Source organism: Hyperolius riggenbachi, chromosome 1 (genome assembly GCF_040937935.1).
Source record: "Hyperolius riggenbachi isolate aHypRig1 chromosome 1, aHypRig1.pri, whole genome shotgun sequence".
Lineage (NCBI taxonomy): Eukaryota > Metazoa > Chordata > Amphibia > Anura > Hyperoliidae > Hyperolius > Hyperolius riggenbachi.
Window position 1 is genome coordinate 169614640 of NC_090646.1, and position 20509 is coordinate 169635148.

Here is a 20509-nt window from a genome sequence, read left to right on the forward strand (position 1 = left end):
CCTGCACGGGTGGGGAGGTTCGTGCTTTCTCAGCTGGTTGCTCAAGCAACTGGCAAGCACATGTATCGGTGCTGGATAATAGGGACTTTGCTGTATTAAGTTTAGGGAGAGTATAGCAGCTAAAAAAATTAGTCCCTGGTATTTTGAGAATGCAGAGTGATTTGGTTTGAAAATATCAGGAAAACTAAAGAAATATGTTGTTTCCAGAACAGAATGTACTTTATTACATGTGGGAAAGTGTGAGGGTCACTTTAAACTGTTGATGCTGAATCTGCAGGCTTATGTACATACCTTGCAGGAAGCCCCTGGAGTACTGAACCCAAAGCACTCTTATTATACAAAAGCAACCTTCCTTGACAGTCACAGTTTGCATTGCTCTTTCCATTATTAGTATGACCCTTTATTCCTCTTGAGACTTGCTATCACTGGGATGGCAACTGCACTAAACACCAGGATTGAGAGGCAGAAAGAGACCGTAACTGCAGATGTCAAAGAAGGACGCAGTCTGTTTTTGATTCCAAGAGTCAATAGAAGTATTTATTCATTCTGTATCAAATCCCAGTGTTTTGGAACCACCAGGAGTTGTTTCTGAAAGTAATGCAAACACTATGGTGAAATGATCCAGGGGGATAACCAGACATTTGCTGCAAGGCAGTGTGATTGATCTACTTGGGTGAGATATTACTAAAGTAATTAGCTGTATTTACTCTTCCTTTCAGTGCAAGTTTGAGGGAAGAAAAACAACCTGGGTGACCATTTTCCTGTAAATAACTGTGTCACTGATTGTCCAGTAAGAATGCTGTAAGGTCTGTCTGAAATCACTAGAGGAAAAAAATCTACTAATATTTGTTTGAAAAAATGTCAATCATAGAGGAGTAAGCAAATTAAATTTGTGAAAGAAGGATTACAACCACTTAATTACAGTGATGCCCCTGTCAAGTGGCCAATTAAGCAACAATGACTGACAAATGTGGTAGCTGACTTTTCAACTCCTTACAAAACATAGACAGAGAGGTTAACATAACCAGCAAGTGACTGAATCTGTGCAGGCAGCTATTTCACTGCATTACGAGAAAGTGTTTTCCAGAAAATACCATTAAATTTTCACTTTTGGTACATTCTGTTACTGCTGCCAGGTATCAGGACAGCAACAAAAGTATTTCAAATAAAGTACTGTATATTCTCATGTATAAGCCTAATTTTTCAGCACAAAAATGTGCTGAAAAGTTACCCCCTCGGCTTATAGGCAAGTCAGTTGAGCAGAATGGATGGTGGAGCAGGTTTTGGTAAGAGCAGTGTAGGGATTGTGCACTAGTAATTCTGCTCTCTGCTGTGTCTGTGTCTCCCATCCCCTGCAACATGGTGTGCAGATTGCACTGCTCAAGACTACCTGTGTCCCCTGGCTTTTGGAGCAGAGAGTGCAAACACCGTGTCAGCAGTGCAATGATCAGGGATTCTTCCTGTGTGGCATTCGCTGTCTCATATCTATAACTCCATCTAGGGACATCTTGAGACACAACTATCATCCTTGAGGCACATCTTGCTATGGGGAGAGGTGCTACTTGTACTGGGGGCACATCTGGCTACTGTGGAGTGGGCTATACTGGGGAGGGGGCTTATACACGAGTAAATCACTTTTCCAGGTCTCTGAGGGAAAGTGGGTACCTCGGCTCATACATGGGTTGGCTTATATGTGAGTATATAAGGTATACATTTAATTTTCTTAAAAAGACCATAGAGGACTCATACAACTCAAGCACAGCCATAGAAGCACACATGTATTATCGTCGCCTGGTCACTTTGGCACAGGGTGAGCCAAATGGCAGCTCACCCTGCTGCTGCTCAAATTCTGGGCAGCGCTAATTACTATTCCCTCTCAGAGATGTAGCAACTGAGAAGTAATTTGGGGTCTGGAGATTGCCAGCACCCAAATTACACTGCTGCCATAGAGGTAATAACATTATGTCTGGTGCCCAGTTCAGGCGCAGTGCGAGGAAGAGTGCGCATTGCAATGACCTGCGTCGCCCACAGAATACCCAAGCTGTTTTTGTGATGGTAGCTCTTTAATATCACCATACTTTTTGGGATTCATATTCTTCCTCCTTATGCTGAAGCAGTCAACACTCTAATGGGCAGTGCTTAATGGGGAAGAATGGATTCACAGGAGCATGACTCCACCACATTATCGTGAAACTGGAGCCAAATAACTTTCTATTAGTTTTGGATACAGCAGGGGAGGGTCACAGTCTCTGTCTATCTGAGCAGTGATTAGTATCAAAGGAACAGGTAATGAATGGAAATATTTCCAACTGTTATTCAGGTGACATGAAAAAGACGGCACTAATACAAATCTTGAATCAGAAATAAAAGATGGTAATACTAAAGATGTTGTCTATTGTTTATTCTATTGAAACTTTGTCCAAAATGTAATTGTGGCTAGATGCTTGTGTCCCCGCTCTGACAACCAAGGGCTGCAGCAGTGCAGGTGTAAATGGAGGACTGTCACTTTCCCCTTTACCTATGTCTGCAGGTGTGCAGCACTGCTAATATGAATGGAATACAGTCACATTTTTCACAAGTTGGTCAAATAGCTCAGAGAAGCTCTTTTGCATAGATAACAACCTTTGCTGTGCTTTAAAGGAAATATCAGGCAAAATAATAAAAAACAGATTTACTTACATGGGGCTTCCTCCAGCCCCAGGAAGCTTATGTGTCCCTCACCGCAGCTCCGCTCTCAGAGGGGACCTCAGGGGAGGGACACCTAAGCTTCCGGGGGCTGAAGAAAGCCCAATGTAAATTAATCTGTTTTTTTTTTATTATTTTGCCTGATATTTTCCTTTAAGTCCTCTTTTCCATAGGTAGCAGAACAGCTTTGCTTGTTTAGCAGTTCAGCTTCAAGGCTGCCGGCCAGAAGTGCCATTCGGCTGCAATTACCAGTGATGCTAACAAATTTTCTCCAAAGTCATTTTCGCATGGAAAACACCATTGCGAAAATTAGCTTGTATTTTTGCGCTTTCGTGTTTTTCCTGAAAATGTGTACAAAGTATATTTTCACCACAAAAATGCAGAAAAATTATATTTTTACTGCAGCAATTTTTCATGTAAACACAAAAATTGGTATTTTTACGAAAATGCCCAAATCAACAAAACTTATTTTCGATAGAAATTTTGCTTACAATTCGAATTTCGCAAAAATGAATGCAAAAAAAATATTTGCATTTTTAATCATCACTGGCAATTACATGGAACCAAATTGTAGCGTTCGGTAACAATGTGCCTGTCATGTTTGACATGCGGCGGAGTTACTTGTTGGTAAAAAAGTTTCATGTCATGTCTGAGGACGGCAAGTTGTAACTGCAAGGGTGAGGGGTGTCTGTCCATCACCTGGTCGGTGAAGCAGCTGACAGGGGTTGAACTCACCACCTTTGAATTGTAGGAGGAAAACACGGAGAGCCCAGTATAGTGTAGTATGTAGTATAACCAGGTTATGGAGAGACAAAATGGGGTTGATTCACAAAAGAGTGCTAACTGATAGCACGGCCATGGTATGCAGTTAACATGTGGATATCTGCGCACGAACGTCCGCGTTATCGTGCGGGCATAAGACTTTGTGCGCACGTCACCTCGCTGGTTAACTGCATAGCACGGCCGTGCTATCAGTTAGCACTCTTTTGTGAATCGACCCCAATGTGTGCTGTTATACTCACAAGTGTGGGTTACCTCAAACACAGCCATTGTATAGGCAGGTGGGGAGCATTAGGACCCGACCCCACTCAGGTTAAGTCTGTAAATAGGAAACAAGGGGTAACACCCCTCCACTGAGGGTGGACTCGAGAATTTTGCAAATATAAACCATTTAAAAGAGGAGGTAGTGGTGGATTTACCTGCCCAGTAAGTAGACACCGAATTGGTTGATTTAATAGTGTACAATGAAATGTATTTATACACTGCCCGAATGCAACGCGTTTTGCAGGATTAAACCTGATGAGTCACAACCCACGTGACGAAACGCGTAGGGCGGAGTTTGGAGTACGCACGCTGTTCAACCATGGAGAGCGACGTGGCCTGGGCATGTGCGAGGTGACCGGCGCCGGCGGGCGATGTGGTATTGTGATATGCAAACTGTTAAAGAGTGATTCATGTACGCAGTTTTAACTTGGGGGCCATTGGGTGCCTTATTAAATCAGTTTTATGCGATGAGAAGTCTTTTCATGTTTTTAGGATATACGCAGCAAAGATTTATTGATATGCAGAAGTGAAAGCATTGATTCGGTGAGCAGGGGCACAAAGGGGGTGTGTGATCTCACATGACCTCCTGGTGATTGTTTATATTCCCTCACGCAGTGTGTGTAGGCACAAGGGTGTACTGTTAAGGTAATATTCCACGATGAGGAGGCCTGCTCTGCTGTGCTTTTTGTTTTTAAGGTTCTACAGATTGATTGATTGTGTGTGTGTGTAGCAGATGTAAAACACTGCTGTTGTGAATGCAATACTGTCACAATTTCCTTTGCCTATGTTTGCGTAACATGTGCAGGACTGTGTTGACGTGAATGAAATACTGTCACATTTTCCATGTGTATATGCAGGGCAGTGTCTAGGCTATAGAGCTCCCAGGGTGAGGGTGTAAAAAATGCACCCCTCCCCCGGTAGACTCAGGCACACCATTGTGTTGTGGTAGCCAGAGATGCCACCTAGTATTAGGTAGCCCCCAATACAACCAGCCAGAGGTGGCCTCCTAGTATTAATTAGCCAGATGTAGCCCCTTCACCCTTTATAGGTAGCTACAGGACCCCCCCCCCCCCCCCAAAGAGCCTTCAGTATTAGGTTGCCAGAAGCAGCCTTCCAGTATATGATGCCCACCTCAGTATAGGTAGTCAGGAAGCACACGATGTAGGTAGCCAGAGAATCCTTGTTTAGGTAGCCAGAGGCCCCCATGTAGCCGCAGGGTCTTTGTACAACCAGAAAGCACCACCCATATAGCCAGCAAGCCCCCGTTAAGCCAGATAGCCCCCCTATATCCTGAGATCCTTCCATTAAGCCAGAGAACATCCATATAACCAGAGAGCCCCCCATTAAGTCAGAGCCCCCTATAGCCAGAGAGCCCCCCAGTAAGCCCCCTATTAATCCAGGGACCCCCGTGTTTAGCCAGAGAGCCCCTGATATAGCCAGAAAGCCCCATATATAGCCAGAAAGCTCCCCCATTAAGCCAGAGAGACCCCCATAGCCAGAAAGCCTCCCCTAGCCCCCCCCCACCACCCCCATAACCAATGGGCATTTCCTCCTTTTAGCCAGAGAACCCCCCCCCCCCTTCTTTTTACATAGACAGCGAGGGGTGGGGGGGAGCACTTGTAGAGAGTATGCAGCAGAAGTGATTACGTACCTTTCTGAGATCCACATGCGCTGGCCACATTGCCTTCCTAGTCCTCATCCCGTCTCACTGGTAACAACATCGTCCCTTGCCACAGGGGGCACTGTTACCAGTGAGAAGGGATGAGGACACGATGGCAATGTCACACTCCACCTACTCATAGAAACAGGCATGTGCCTTTTCATGCAGAAGGTGTGCAGCACTGCTGATGTGAATGAAATACTGTCCCTTTTTCCATGTGCTTATGTCTGCATAAGCCTTCTGTACAGAAAATACTAGTGGGAAAACATACACTTTTATACAAAAGGCTAACGATGGCTTCCACTGAAGATTCTGAAGATTAATACCTCTACACTAAACTGTTAGATAACTCACTTCAAGTAATTTTTTGATCCACTTTTTCTAATGCGGAAGCTAAATCCTGCATAATCAACACACATCAGTACAATACTACAATAATTATAGCATTTAAAGACATCAATCCAAACTCCAGTGTTCTACCTGGTAATTAAATCTAATTGACACAGCATGGATGAAAGTGAATCTGGAAGACACACAATCCTACATACTTATCACACCTATTTTGGTAATCTAATTTTGTTTTGCAGAATGACAAATCCCTCGGGCGCTCAGCAAGTCGATCAAGCAACATTTCAAAGGTTTGTGGAACGTTATCTTTTATTCTGCTTGATAAAGTACATTTAGGATTACATACATTATTCTACATTATTTATTGCACATTGTATTCATATCTTGTACAGCACCTGTCAGCTCCAGCTAAGAGTTCTGTTTCATTTTAATGAAGGTGATAGCCTAATATCAAGCCAGTTTGCACACGTCAAGATATTTGCCTGGCACATTGACTTATGACTGGAAATCCCCTGCAGAGGCAATGTCCTTGGTTCAGCTACATTGGGCATATGCAGCATGTGTAGTTGAGCACTGGTGTTCTCTCTTTCTGCCAAAATAGTGTATATCTGCTCCTACAGATGTCTTGTGATCACAGCTGTGGTCAGTTGTCCATGTGTGAGATGCTGCTTAAAGGGACCCTGAGTGGTGGCTAAAAAAAGAAACCTGGACTTACCTGGGGCTTCCTCCAGCCCACTGTAGCCTGCTGGGTCCCCTGGCATCCTCATGGCCCCTTCCGTGGTCCCGCTGTTGGCTCGGGTAATGCGGCGACTTCATGTGAAGTTGCATGTGCACACCCCCAGCACACCCTGCGAGTCATCACATCAGGCGCCGTAAGAGTCCTGTACTTGCGTGGTTCAGTCTTTAGAGAACCACACATGTGCATGACTCTTACGGTCAACGGCGTGATGACATGCAGGGTGCACACCTGGGGTGTACATGCGTAACTTCAACCGAAGTTGTTGCATTACCGGAGCAACCAGTGGGACCGCGGAAGGGGCCGGGAGGATGCCAGTGGACCACGCAGGCTACAGTGGGCTGGAGGAAGCCCCATAAGTCCAGTTTTCTTTTTGCCACCGCTTAGGAGGAAGAAGCAAAAACCTCAGTTTAAAGCAGAATCCCAGGAATCACAATGCAAATGGCCACAGTTGTTGGTAAACTGGTATAACAATAAAATACTATATGGCTGTTTAAAATATGTATGAAGAGGGAAGGCTCTGGATACCACAGAGCCTTCCCAGTGTTCTGTCTGTCCCTTTTCTGTGTTATGGGACTTTTCAGTATTCCTCAGGCGCCCTTTGGAACTACTGGTATCCTCTGTACTTCTGAAGATGAGCTCATCCATAGTGTGCAAGCATGAGCCTAGACTCGCATGTGTGCAGTACGGATGTGCTTGTCTTCGGAAGTACTCAATTACACAAAGAGCTTGATTCACAAAACAGTGCTAACTGTTAGCATGCTGTGAAAAGTGCTTTGCGTGAAATTTCATGTGATAACGGTTATCGCGCGTAAAAATTCGCATTCGCGCGTTAACACAAAATTTTCACGCCTTAACGGTCACGTTCGTGCAATAGATTCTCAAAGTTTGGCGGAAAAAAATTCGCAAATTTTTGCACGCAAAAATTGTTTTTCACTTGTAAACAGTTTTTCATGCACAAAGCCGTGCTAACAGCCGTGCTAACAGTTAGCACCCTTTTGTGAATCAACCCCAATAAAGGAAAAGGGGGAAATTGCCCCAGGGTCTGTAGAGGCCCCCCAGGCATTTCCCAATGCCCTTTTTAAAATTCAATTTTGTCAGCGGTGGCCACCAGGTACTGCATCCACAGTGTCTGTGTGTGGTGGTGGGAGACACTGAGGTAGCAGCAGATAGGGGAGGTAGGAGAACATTTTTAGTTTTATACATTACCTTATTCTGTGGTGCTGTCTTCCGATGGTTGCCATGGTTCCCTTCTGGGCAAAGCGGTGCTCTCCCGGATGTGACACAGGCATGCACACACCTATTACGTCTGTGCATACATACCTGCGAGGAAGGAGGGGCCATGCTGTTGGACGGAGTGTGAAGTCCTGACTCCTGGACAGCTGCATCCTTAGTAAGTGATCAATGCTGCTGATCTTCCTCTGAATCCACTCCATTCCGCTCTGCATGCTGTGGGGTAGGAGGATGGGAGGCAGGGAGAGAGCTGCCTTCCTGCTGGGCCACCCACTACTGGGAATATTGCCGTGGGTGGATCAGACCACTAGGCTAGCTGTTTTCTGGCAACTCCTACAGAGACACCAGGGCTAGCACTTCCATAAAGACAAGGGAGGCAATTGCCCTTTGGCCCCCAACCTCACCCTTAACTCTGATGTACCTTCAGGGCACCTGCACTATAACAGCATTGGTATCTCACCTGTCCTGGTGTCTGCGGCTGGTGCACTGTTCTGCAGTACTGAGCAACACGCTTCTACTACATGGCAGTGGTAAAATTGTCCAGTCATCAGCAGATTAAAATTAGATTTGTATACTGACGCTCACTGTCTATGGAAAGATTTTTTTTTTTTTGCCTAGAGATTCTTTGGCGCTTATTCTGTTTTTCTTTTAACCCTTCCTAACTTCATACTAGTAGTATGGTTTACTAACATTTTCAGGACCAGTGGCCACTGGAAAAAAGTGATGCTTGTGTCTATGAAAACTCAATAGAGAAACATGTCATCAGTTTCATCAGGAGTAGGATTTAGAAGGCTCTGGTCACAATCATGTGCTAAAGCAGGAAGTGATCACAGCGAATCACAGCTATGCAAATCTCTCAGCTGATGAAAGTGATCACATGCTTCTCCTACATAAACACAAAAATCACCTCTGGGGAACACAAGTGATTCTTCAGCCTATATTTACTTAAAAATGACTGCTAGTTACCTTTTTTTAGTCAAAAACTACCTCTTCTAAATTGCCAATTGCCTTTAGTTGTCGGAATCTCTTTCCTTTTGTATCCTGCATTATTCCACATCTTAGATTCCATGCCAGAAGGTCCTTTTGTACTTCTGTGTCTTGTTTACAATCTTCACAACACCGCATGTTTGTAATCTACACTCATTACTAATGTATCACATAGTAGCATGTCATCTACTGCTTTATAAATAAAGGATAACCATAATAATTTGATAAACTTTTAAAGACTTTGACTGAAATATATTATAGTGTGGGCTGAAGAACAGTTTGTGAAATAACAAACACATCCATGCACCTGTAGTGTTAATTACTCGAAATAAATACAAATTGTCAGGATGTATTACAAAAAGCTTCAAAAGGTGCATGTACACAACTGCAATAGCGCAATTAATTTTTGCATAAACCTGCACGACCGGTGCCCAATTAAACTGGGCCATTTCCCACGGCCCAAGCTTCTTAGGGGCTGTAGAGGTTACAAGTTTACTGTCAGCACAGTATGTAAATGTAAGGGGCCCAATGTTCATTCTTTCCCATGGCATCATTTAACCTAAAACCGGCTCTGTAAAACTTCGAACGGAATTACTATTTAAAGGGAACTAAGCACCTTTTTTCCCTTGGAATTTCTCCTGGTTTCTATTAGCTATAGATGCTGCCGTGTTCCCCCCCCCCTCCCCTTTCACTGTCCTTATTTGCAGATGTCACAGATGCTATGTTCACACCTTCCCTCTGGATAAACTCTTTGAAGCAGTTGTTCTAATTACCCACCCCCCTCTGTTGATGAAAAATATTGTTTATTTCTTCCAGCAATAAAACTGTTAAATTAGTCCTCCTTAGCTGCCTGAAACCTTTGCGGTTGGGCCAACTGGCTGAAGTAGGCTAATAAATGATTCAAAGTAAAAAGGGAGACCGGGCATTGCAGTACTGACTTTTGGATGATTGATTTGTGCGTTCCGTCGCACTATATGCGTTTTGATGCTAAGGGTCCCTGTTGAAAGGACCCCTGAAGTAAGCTATTGTATACATAATTGCCTTTATGGATCAAAATAAATGTTTGTTTTTGGTAGATTGAAAAGTGACCACTATTTTTTTTCTGCTAATGGTCACATGTACATGGTCTTTTGAGCACTGTGGTGATCTGCAGGGCATTGCAAGGAAGTGTCAAGAGCTAAGGATTTTGTGACATAATAAATTATTCAGACATTATCCCTCCCTTCCTTCCAGAACCTGTATGAGCCAAAACCAATTCCGGGTACAACCCCCCATTTGTACTTGGCAAAATAAATTATTCTGATAAAACCTCTGCTAACTTTTAAAAGTAAAAATAAAAGGTAAAATGGGAAGTTTTTTTTTTTTTTTAATAACAAGACATGTTTTTGGCATACATTTTTACTGTGCTATTGAGACTCAGAATTCAGACTTTCTCTGTGCCTGTAACCTTGGACCACTTTCACATTTCACAGTCTGTCAGTCTGGAGAAAATAAGTGGCCCACCAAAACCTGACATAGATGTATAAGAAATTGACATTACCTTGCAGGAAAATCCATGGGGCTGATTTATTGCAGTGGATGTGTATTCAAGATCAATAAATTGAAACTGTGTTCACTTCAAACAGCTAATCATGTGCTGAGAAGTTCCTGTATTTTTAAACCTCCCTGTACATATAATTGGATGGTGTGTGAATACACCTTCACTTCAACACACATCTTTATTGATAATTATCCCATATGTGACAGCAAGCTGTCCCTACAGTTGGAAGTCCTTTTTAGCCTCCCCCTTCATGGTCCAAGCTTCACAAGATGGTTAGACTTGATGATGTACATACCAAGAATTACACAAAGCATCTTAAAGAATTGACAGGCTGTGATTTAAAGTGAAGTTTTGATGAAAAATATGAATAGATGTGCTCTAGTTTTTAATATTTTTTTTACATATTATCATTAGTTATGTTGTTCTATTCAATTGAAAAGGTTTGTGGCATATACACCTCAAATGCAGGCGTAGTACACGAGTGCTCGCACATGTGCAGAAGATGTTGACCCAATTTCTCTCCTCGGAAGTCTTTTAAGCAGGGATGGTCGTAGTCAGCCATCTTCGCTACGCTGGAACTACGCGTAGTTTTATGCAAATACGCTTCGCCAAACTACGGCTTCAAAATCAAATATTCGCTTTGTATGCATTTCGTAGAATACGCGTTAAAATACGCAATTACGCGTAGTGCGAAGCGTAGTGTATGCAGATGCTTTTGCCTGTATGCTGAAAATTTTACGCATGAATTCCTCTTTAGATGCTTATCCAGGGAACTCTTCTATGCGTACATTCCCCTTTTCGATGCGTAAATTTGTAAGCATACAATCGTACACGGAAAAATAGACGCGAGTAATGCATACGTAGTTCACTACGCAATACACATGTTAACTACGCATAGTTAGCGTAAGCTACGCGTAGCGGTACTTCGCTACGCGTAAATTCGTAAGCGTAGTTCTGCAACTTCACCTACGAACTACGATGCGTAGATGCAAACTACAATGCGTAAATGCGCACTGGCGTAGTTTCTGCTCATCCCTGCTTTTAATGATCTTATGCATTCCTCACATTGAGGTTGAAGGCAAAAGTACCCTGTAAATTCAGAAATATATGTTAACAAAATTGTGTTACAGAAATAAATAATATTGTAACGATTTGTGTCAGCAAGGAACAGAAATCTGATTATTAGGTGATCTGCAGTAGTGTACCTATAATGCAGATATATACCTGATTATATGGTGATCTGCAGAATCACCTATAATACTGGTATATCAGAAGCTGATGTGACAACAAATAGCAATATGTGATTGGTGCAACAGTAGTACTGATAGGTTTAGCTATACCTCACCAGAGGAGCTGGTGGGTACTAACAGTACAGTGCCCCTCACCAGAGTCAAGGGCCCTCTGGTGAGAGTAGAGTGGTCAGACTGATCGGGTTGGCAACAGACAGACAGATGCAGTACAAAATCGGGAGGCAGAGACAGGAAGGTTTAACAGGCAGAGTCGGCAGCAAGATCAGATGGGCAGAGGTACAGAATCACTGAGCAGAAGAGTAGTCAGAACGAGCCAGAGTCATGCACAAATAATAACACAGTAATGAATAATCTTCAAGGCTATCAAACAATTCCTATCTAATGTGAAATCCCCGGTTTCCTCCCGGATCAAAGCACACCGGAACTATCTAAGGGTCTGAGCGCTAACACCAAGTATTCGCAACAGCAGACAAGTTGCGAGTGGTTCAGCTAGGCTTATGAAGCAGAGGAGACCCCTCTGGCACGCCCCCTACTATCAGCCAATGAAGAGCGGCGAGCGTCTCCTCTGACGTCAGCCGACCGGCCGGTCAGCTGACGCGCCTCCTCCCCGCATAAAGATCCTGTCTGTGCACGCGACAAAGCAACCCTATGTGCAGCTGACAGACCCATCCTCGGCGTGCTAGACGCCTGAGGCATGTATAGATTGCTAGGCAGGGAGCTGGAGGCAGCTGCGGTGGTAGCGTTGTTCACCGCGGCTGTCTCTCCGTTTGTTACAGTACCCCCCCCCCCCCCCCCCTTGAGGCGTGGACTCCGGACACGTCCTGCATGGCTTCTCAGGATGAAACTTTTTCCTAAGTTCCTCAGCATGCATGCGATGACCCGGCACCCAAGATCTCTCCTCAGGCCCATACCCCTTCCAATGAACAAGGTACTGTACCGAGTTACGCACCCGCCGAGAATCCAAAATCCGCTCAATCTCATACTCAGGTTCCCCATCAATCATCTGGACGGGGGGGGAGAGGAATCCACATGCACAGCCGGCTTCAACAAAGACACATGGAATAACTTAATACCTCTCATACTGGGTGGTAGTGAAATGACATAAGTGACATTATTAATCTTTTTGGATACAGGGTATGGGCCTATAAATCTCGGGCCCAATTTTTCTGATGGCTGTTTCAGCGCAAGATGTCGGGTAGAAACCCACACCATGTCTCCGGGTACAAAGTCCCACTCTACAGATCGCTTTCTATCAGCCTGCTTCTTCTGGGTCTAAAAGGCCTTTTCCAGGTTCCTTTTGACCATGGTCCAAATCTCCTTAAAAGATCCCTGCCACTCTTCCAAAGCAGGGAAAGGAGAAGATACCACTGCTAATGGAGAGAATTAGGGAGATCTCCCCGTCACCACCTGAAAGGGAGAAAAGCCTGAAGAGGAACTTTTCAGGTTGTTATGCGCAAATTCTGCGAATGGCAAGAACTTTGCCCATTCTAATTGCGCGTCAGCCACATAGCATCTAAGCAACTGCTCTAAAGACTGATTAACCCTCTGTTTGCCCATTGGTCTGTGGGTGGTAGCCGGAGGAAAATGACAGGTTCATTCCAAGATGATGACAAAAGGCTCTCCAGAATTTGGACACAAACTGGACTCCCCTATCTGACACCACATTTTCTGGTATGCCATGTAAGCGGAAAATGTGTTGAATGAAGAGATCCACCAGTTCCTGGGCAGAGGGGAGTCCGTCCAGTGCAATAAAGTGAGCCATTTTGCTGAACCTGTCGACTACCTCCCATATGACTGTTATCCCCTCGGACCTGGGGAGTTCGCCCACAAAGTCCATGGACAAATGGGTCCATGGTTCCTCAGGTACTGGCATTGACTGAAGGGTGCCCACAGGAGCCTGTCTGGATGGCTTATTCCTGGCACAAACTGTACAGTTTCTAACAAACTCCCTACAATCTAGGACCAGTGATGGCCACCACACACACCTAGACAGTAGATCCTGTGTTCTGGCCACCCCAGGATGCCCTGCATTTTTATGTGTATGAAAAAATTGTAAAATTTGCAGACGAAAATGAAGTGGCACAAATAGAACTCCGTCCGGTTTTCCCTCGGCAACATCCTGTTGATAAGGCCCCAAAGTAAGCGACCAATCCTCCCAGGTCTCGGTGGCTGCCACGACAACTTTTTCGAGCAGTATGTTCTCGGGAGTTGGTGGCTGTACTGTCTCGGGCTCAAAACATCTAGACAGGGCATCTGCCTTGACATTTTTACTCCCTGGCTTATACGTAATGATAAATCTGAATCTCGAAAAGAATAATGACCAGCGGGCCTGTCAAGGACTAAGCCTCTTGGCCCCTTCAATATAGTCCAAATTTTTGTGGTCAGTATAGACTGTAATCATATGTTCTGCCCCCTCGAGCCAATGACACCATTCCTCAAACGCGAGTTTAATGGCTAACAGCTCTCGGTTACCGATATCGTAATTTCTCTCCGCGGGAGAAAATTTACGTGAGAAGAAGGCACATGGATGCAATCTGCCCTGGAAACCCGAGTGTTGAGACAGTACAGCCCCTGACCAATTATAAGTGTCAGCTCCTTTTTTGGTGAGGTTAGTGAGAGGTGACACTACAGAATAAAATCCCTTGATACATTTTCTGTAATAATTGGCAAAGCCAAGAAATCTTTGGAGTGCCTTCAGCCCCATGGGCTGTGGCCACTCCAAAACGGCAGCTACTTTTTTGGGGTCTATGGAGAGTCCTGAGGTTGAAATGATATACCCCAAGAAAGGAACTTTCGACACCTCAAAAATACATTTCTCAATTATTGCATATAAAGAATGAGTGAGAAAATCAGTATGTCGTCCAGATATACCAAGACGAATCGTCCCAGGACCTCTCGGAAAATCTCATTGACCAACTCCTGGAAGACGGCAGGAGCGTTACACAACCCGAAGCGCATAACAAGGTACTCGTAGTGCCCGTCAGGTGTGTTAAATGCTGTCTTCCATTCGTCACCCTCCCTTATGCGTACCAGGTTGTATGCCTCTCTTAGATCGAGTTTAGAAAAGACACATGCATCAGTAACCTGGGAGAACAGGTCGTCAATTAACGGGAGTGGGTAACGATTATTTATAGTAATTTTATTCAGTTCTCGATAATCTATGCAGGGGCGAAGCCCACTGTCCTTTTACTGAACAAAAAAGAACCCTGCTCCAGCCGGAGACTTAGGACGGAAAAAAACTTTGGCAAGGTTTTCTTTAATGTAGTCCTGCATAGCGAGTTTTTCTGGAGCGGACAGGTTATACAAATCACCTCTAGGGGGCATACAACCAGGCCTTAAAGAGACACTGAAGCGAAAAAAAAATTATGATATTATGATTTGTATGTGTAGTACAGCTAAGAAATAAAACATTAAGATCAGATACATCAGTCTAATTGTTTCCAGTACAGGAAGAGTTGAGAAACTCCAGTTGTTATCTCTATGCAAACAAGCCATTAAGCTCTCCGACTAAGTTAGTCGTGGAGAGGGCTGTTATCTGACTTTTATTATCTCAACTGTTCCTGGACTATTTACTTTTCCTCTGCCAGAGGAGATGTCATTACTTCATAGACTGCTCTGAAAGAATCATTTTGAATGCTGAGTGTTGTGTAATCTGCACATATTATAGAATAATGCAATGTTAGAAAAAACACTATATACCTGAAAATAAAAGTATGAGAATATTTTCTTTGCTGATAATCTTCTAGTAATTATTCATAGTACACAACCAATTCATTATATCATATATATATTTTTTCGCTTTAGTGTCTCTTTAACTCAATGGGGCAGTCAAAACTTCTGTGTGGGGGGAAATTTGTCCACCGACTTAGGACAAAATACATCAGCAAATTCTGCATATTGTGCAGGTTACTATTCCACCTGAATCCTGGTGGTGCAAACAGCAACTTTCTCCATACAATGATGATGGCAAAAGGAGGACCAGCTAGCAAATGGCCGGAGCTCCAATCTATCTGAGGAGAATGCTTTTGCAGCCACAGCATCCCAAGGATTACAATAGAAGTGCCCATTTTAAGCACAAAATTTTTTATTTGTTCTCTATGCAATACCCCCACATGACATCACAAACCCGGAGTTTGAGAGAGAGGCTGACTCCCTTGAAGTGGAGAGTCATCCACTGCAGTGAGAACAATCTGTCTGTCTAAGGGGAGCAGGGGAATCCCCAATTTCTTAACAAAATCATAATCTATAAAATTGGCGGCTGAACCAGAGTCTATAAATGGCTGGGTAGACCGGACTTGATCTTCCCAGGAAATAGAACAAGGGAGTAGTAACCGATTATCAAGTAGAGGTAACACTGGCTCGCCTAGGGTAGTACCTCTAGCTACTCCTAGGTGGCAGAGTTTTCCGCCTTTTTAGGACAGTTCTGTACTATATGGCCCTTTTCTGTGCAATATAGACAGAGCCCCTCCGACCAGCTCCAATTTTTCTCGACCTTTGACAATTTTGAATGTCCGATCTGCATTGGCTCATCCTGAGGAAGAGAAGGGGTAGGAGAGGTGACGGTAACAGACCTCACAGAGTGTCTACCACGAGCTTGCCTTTGATAATGAATACGGCGATCTATTCTTACTGCAAGTGAGATCGCATCATCAACAGTCTTGGGTTCAGGATGACTTAGCATTACATCGGGGTCGGATAACCTTGATAAGAAACAGTCTAATAAGGCAAACTGTCCCCACCTAGCCGATACTGCCCACCATCTAAACTCTGCAGCATAGGTCTCAGCGGTGTTATGTCCCTGCCTGAGACTTTTAAGTTTCCTCTCGACAGTGACTGCGATATCTGGATCATCGTATATGATAGCCATTGATTTGAAAAAATTCTGAACTGAAGTTAATGCCTAATGACCACTAGGAAGACTGTAAGCCCATGTCTGTGAATCCCCTGATAAAATGTTTTAATGAAGGTTACCCTCTGACTCTCAGTCCCTGATGAAACAGGTCTCATCTCAAAGTAAGAAAGGCAGCGTTTTCTGAAATTCTGAAAATCAGATGTGTGCCCTGAAAACTTTCCCGGCATAGGCATTCTAGGCTCTATAACTGGAGGGGACTGCAATGGTACAGTTGCAGTCTGGAGGGTGCGGACCACCCTAGACAGCTGGGTGATCTGAGTCTGTTAGGTATTGACCAATACGGTTAAATTGTTCACCGCTGTGGTCAAGGCCTCAACCTGGTTACACAGTGCGTCCATAGACATTTTGGTCTGCTGTTCTGTAACGATTTGTGTTAGCAAGGAACAGAATTCTGAATATTAGGTGATCTGCAGTATCACCTATAATGCAGATATATACCTGATTATATGGTGATCTGCAGAATCACCTATAATACCAGTATATCAGAAGCTGATGTGACAACAAATAGCAATATGTGATTGGTGCAACAGTAGTACTGATAGGTTTAGTTATACCTCACCAGAGGAGCTGGTGGGTACTAACAGTACAGCGCCCCTCACCAGAGTCAAGGGCCCTCTGGTGAGAGTAGAGTGGTCAGACTGATCAGGTTGGCAACAGACAGACAGATGCAGTACAAAATCGGAAGGCAGAGACAGGAAGGTTTAAACAGGCAGAGTTGGCAGCAAGATCAGATGGGGCAGAGGTACAGAATCACTGAGCAGAAGAGTAGTCAGAACGAGCCAGAGTCATGCACAAATAATAACACAGTAATGAATAATCTTTAAGGCTATCAAACAATTCCTATCTGGTGTGAAATCCCCGGTTTCCTCCCGGATCAAAGCACACCGGAACTATCTAAGGGTCTGAGCGCTAATTCGCAACAGCAGACAAGTTGCGAGTGATTCAGCTAGGCTTATGATGCAGAGGAGACCCCTCTGGCACGCCCCCTCCTATCAGCCAATGAAGAGCGGCGAGTGTCTCCTCTGATGTCAGCCTACCGGCCGGTCAGCTGACGCGCCTCCTCCCCGCATAAAGGTCCTGTCTGCGCGCGCGTGACAAAGCAACTCTATGTGCAACTGACAGACCCGTCCTCGGCGTGCTAGATGCCTGAGGTACGGATAGATTGCTAGACAGGGAGCTGGAGGCAGCTGCGGTGGTAGCGTTGTTCACCGCAGCTGCCTCTCCAACGTTTGTTACAAATATACAGATATTAAAAATTACAATTATTAATTAAATAAAATACTGTGCATCAAATACAAGAAATAATATAATTCAAATGAAATTCTATGATTCTGCGCAATAATTTTGAGACTGTAAATCCATCTGTTAACGTCTACAAAGACCCAGAATTGGAACTACTCATAAATTGACCTTTACTGCAAAATTTAAAAACTAAGGGCCTTTAGTACTGTACACATAAAAAATAAGATGAGGCCAGATGCGAGTCATATCCTTTCCCGGTGCTGATCAAATATCCATGTATCCTCTTTTTAAGAGCTTCTGAGGCATGGCTTACTGGAGGCCTCACAAACCAGATACTGTAGTAGATCTATGACTTGGGTGGAAACACAACCACAAACAATGGGAAATGTTCTTTCATTAACATAAGATGGGAATTCCTTATGATTTTTGCGAGTATTAATATGTTTATAACATATGTAAATATGAAACCTTTCATTCCAAGTTCGGTTTCATTTGTGAATCTATTAAAGAGGAGCTGTTAGGTATAAGGTCTCAGAGAAAAAAAACACATATATCAGTAGCTAAATATTGGCTGTACTTACACTATATATGCATTTCACTGTCCACGTTTGGATTTCACAGAATTTTTATATAGTATTTGCAGAGAATGATGCTCCTGACGGCTCATGGCAGGTTCCATGTTTGTCTGTCTCCTATGAAGCCAATTGTGTCGTCATGTCCTCCCTGCTTCCTGATGATTCGACTCACAAAAAATGTCCTAATGGACAACACTACTGTGCAGTGAATATTAATTAGCCATGTGACTAGGAACAATAGCGGACTCATGCAGTATACTCTGCCCTGTGATTTTTCAGTGCTGTGAGCTGGACTGCATTACAAGCTACTGTAACTTGAGCCTGTAACTTCTCACTAGCAGCCGAGGGGAGGGCCCCAGAATGTTTTGCAGTATGGTATGCGGCCTCTCGTCCTTTTAAGGGCTTGGGAATAACAGCCTTGCTGTTCAGCACACATCAAAAGTAAGAGAGATTTTTAACTTCAGTATTGCCTTTTTGGCTTCCTTCTAAACTGTTTAACACAGGAGAATAGAAGTTTAAATTAGCTTTTGCAGCCTGACAGTTACTCTTTAAGCTAAGTAATAATCAATCGTTTATATTCAAGGGTCATTTAAAAATAACCTTAGAGCCTTCTGGTAAAAATGACCATGAAAAAGGATCTATCTTACTTATCACTCTATTTATTGAGTTTGGTAATAAACAAAAAAAGTAATAAATCAGTAGAACTAATCCTATTCACTAAACGCTCATCACTATACCTCCAATCAACATCATCTTGTATATTTTCTAAATGAAATCTATCAAATACCTCCTCCTCAAATCTACTAATGACAATCTTAAGTTACAAAAGTTTTATTTTTTTAATTAAAGTACAAAATAGTATACAAAATACTGCTTTGGATTACCCCACATAGCGCAATTAGAGAAAAAGTATAACTAAAAGGGGATGATCTTTGATTATTCTATAAAATCTTTAATCCGATCCTCATCTCTATATTAAGAAATTATACATTATTAACCCATGATGGATGGTGACAACTGCTCACTACAATTATGTACAGTAACTATTCCAATCAATATGCTTACAAAAATTATTCTGTGTAATGTTCCTGATTTTTTTTGTAAAACAAGGTCAAAAGAATTACCCAGTACTGTACCACTGGGCTGTAAAAATAAATGCCATCCATTATAATTGATATACAAAGTGAAAGTTCTCAGGCTCCTTTCCTATAAACAAAGAATATTGTCTGTAAAGCAACTATGAAATATAGGGGAGAGAAAATGATTTTCTAATAGAAGTGCTCTAAAATTGAGCTATAAAAATCGCCCCATCTGAAGCATATTTTGTACCCATGTCAAAGTTCCTCTTTTTTTTTTTTATATTCAATAATTTTTATTAAAAATGTTATAAGAAACAGACATATAGAGCGAACAGGTTCACCTGAGAATTCAGGTAGCAAGAAAATATTGTAACAACAATAACCAAAATCAACCAAGAAAAAAAACACCAACAATTAAGAAGGTAGCATTAAGTTAATGAAATGGTTTGAAAATAGGATATACAATAGTAGATTATGATCAAATGAGAGGCATACGTTATATAACCAGATACCTAGGGTAAAATGGAAGTGATGTACCATAATAGAGTACAGAAAAAACACAAATTAGTAGCAAAAATCCTAGGTATATGTATAAGTAAATCCAGTCATCAGGAAGTGAGCATGGGATACAACATTTATAATAGATGCCGGACAGCTAAAATCCTTTAACTTCAGCCACAAGGTAAAATATAGATCAATATTAATACTAGCCTTGAATATAATAGGGAATGAGACGTTTGTTTCTCTTTTGTAACTGATTCCCTAACCGAACTCAGGTGGTAGGGAGAGAACTTTAATCAAAAAGATCATGTGAAACAAGGCTAATGGTAATCACAATAAAACGTATATTTAGTGTTGTTTTAATTTAACAGGAAAAAAAATTGGGAGTAGATACGGCCCAAGAAAAGCAAGGTAAGGCTCATGAACAACAGAAACCAAAACTTTGTTAGGGAAGAATGTTTATGAGATCGGAAAAAATTAGAATGTTGTGCTTTTGATTCTTGCAAAGAAGGTCTTTTCTATAGTTATATTTGCAATTTCGGAGATAATTACTTGGGAAATCAAGTCTGTAGTTTTCCAATGGCTAATAATTAATTTCTTAGTAGCAAACAAAATGTGAGAAAGTGCGAGCCTATTGGATGACCTGATACAGTCCATATTTAAATGGTGAAGAGCAAGTGCTGGGTCAGGGTGTACTTTGTGACCAAAAGTGGTGCT

The 20509-nt window shown here is 42.8% G+C and overlaps 1 protein-coding gene across 2 annotated transcripts in view; it reads left to right on the top strand.

Annotated features, from left to right (window-relative positions):
- The window catches only part of MARCHF1 (membrane associated ring-CH-type finger 1), a 313731-nt gene that overhangs the window by 186925 nt on the left and 106297 nt on the right, over nucleotides 1-20509 (top strand). For both annotated transcript variants that reach the window (XM_068278840.1, XM_068278841.1), the window contains one exon: nucleotides 5977-6027. In XM_068278840.1, coding sequence (XP_068134941.1) covers nucleotides 5977-6027 — 51 coding nt within the window. The remainder of the gene's footprint in view (nucleotides 1-5976; nucleotides 6028-20509) is intronic.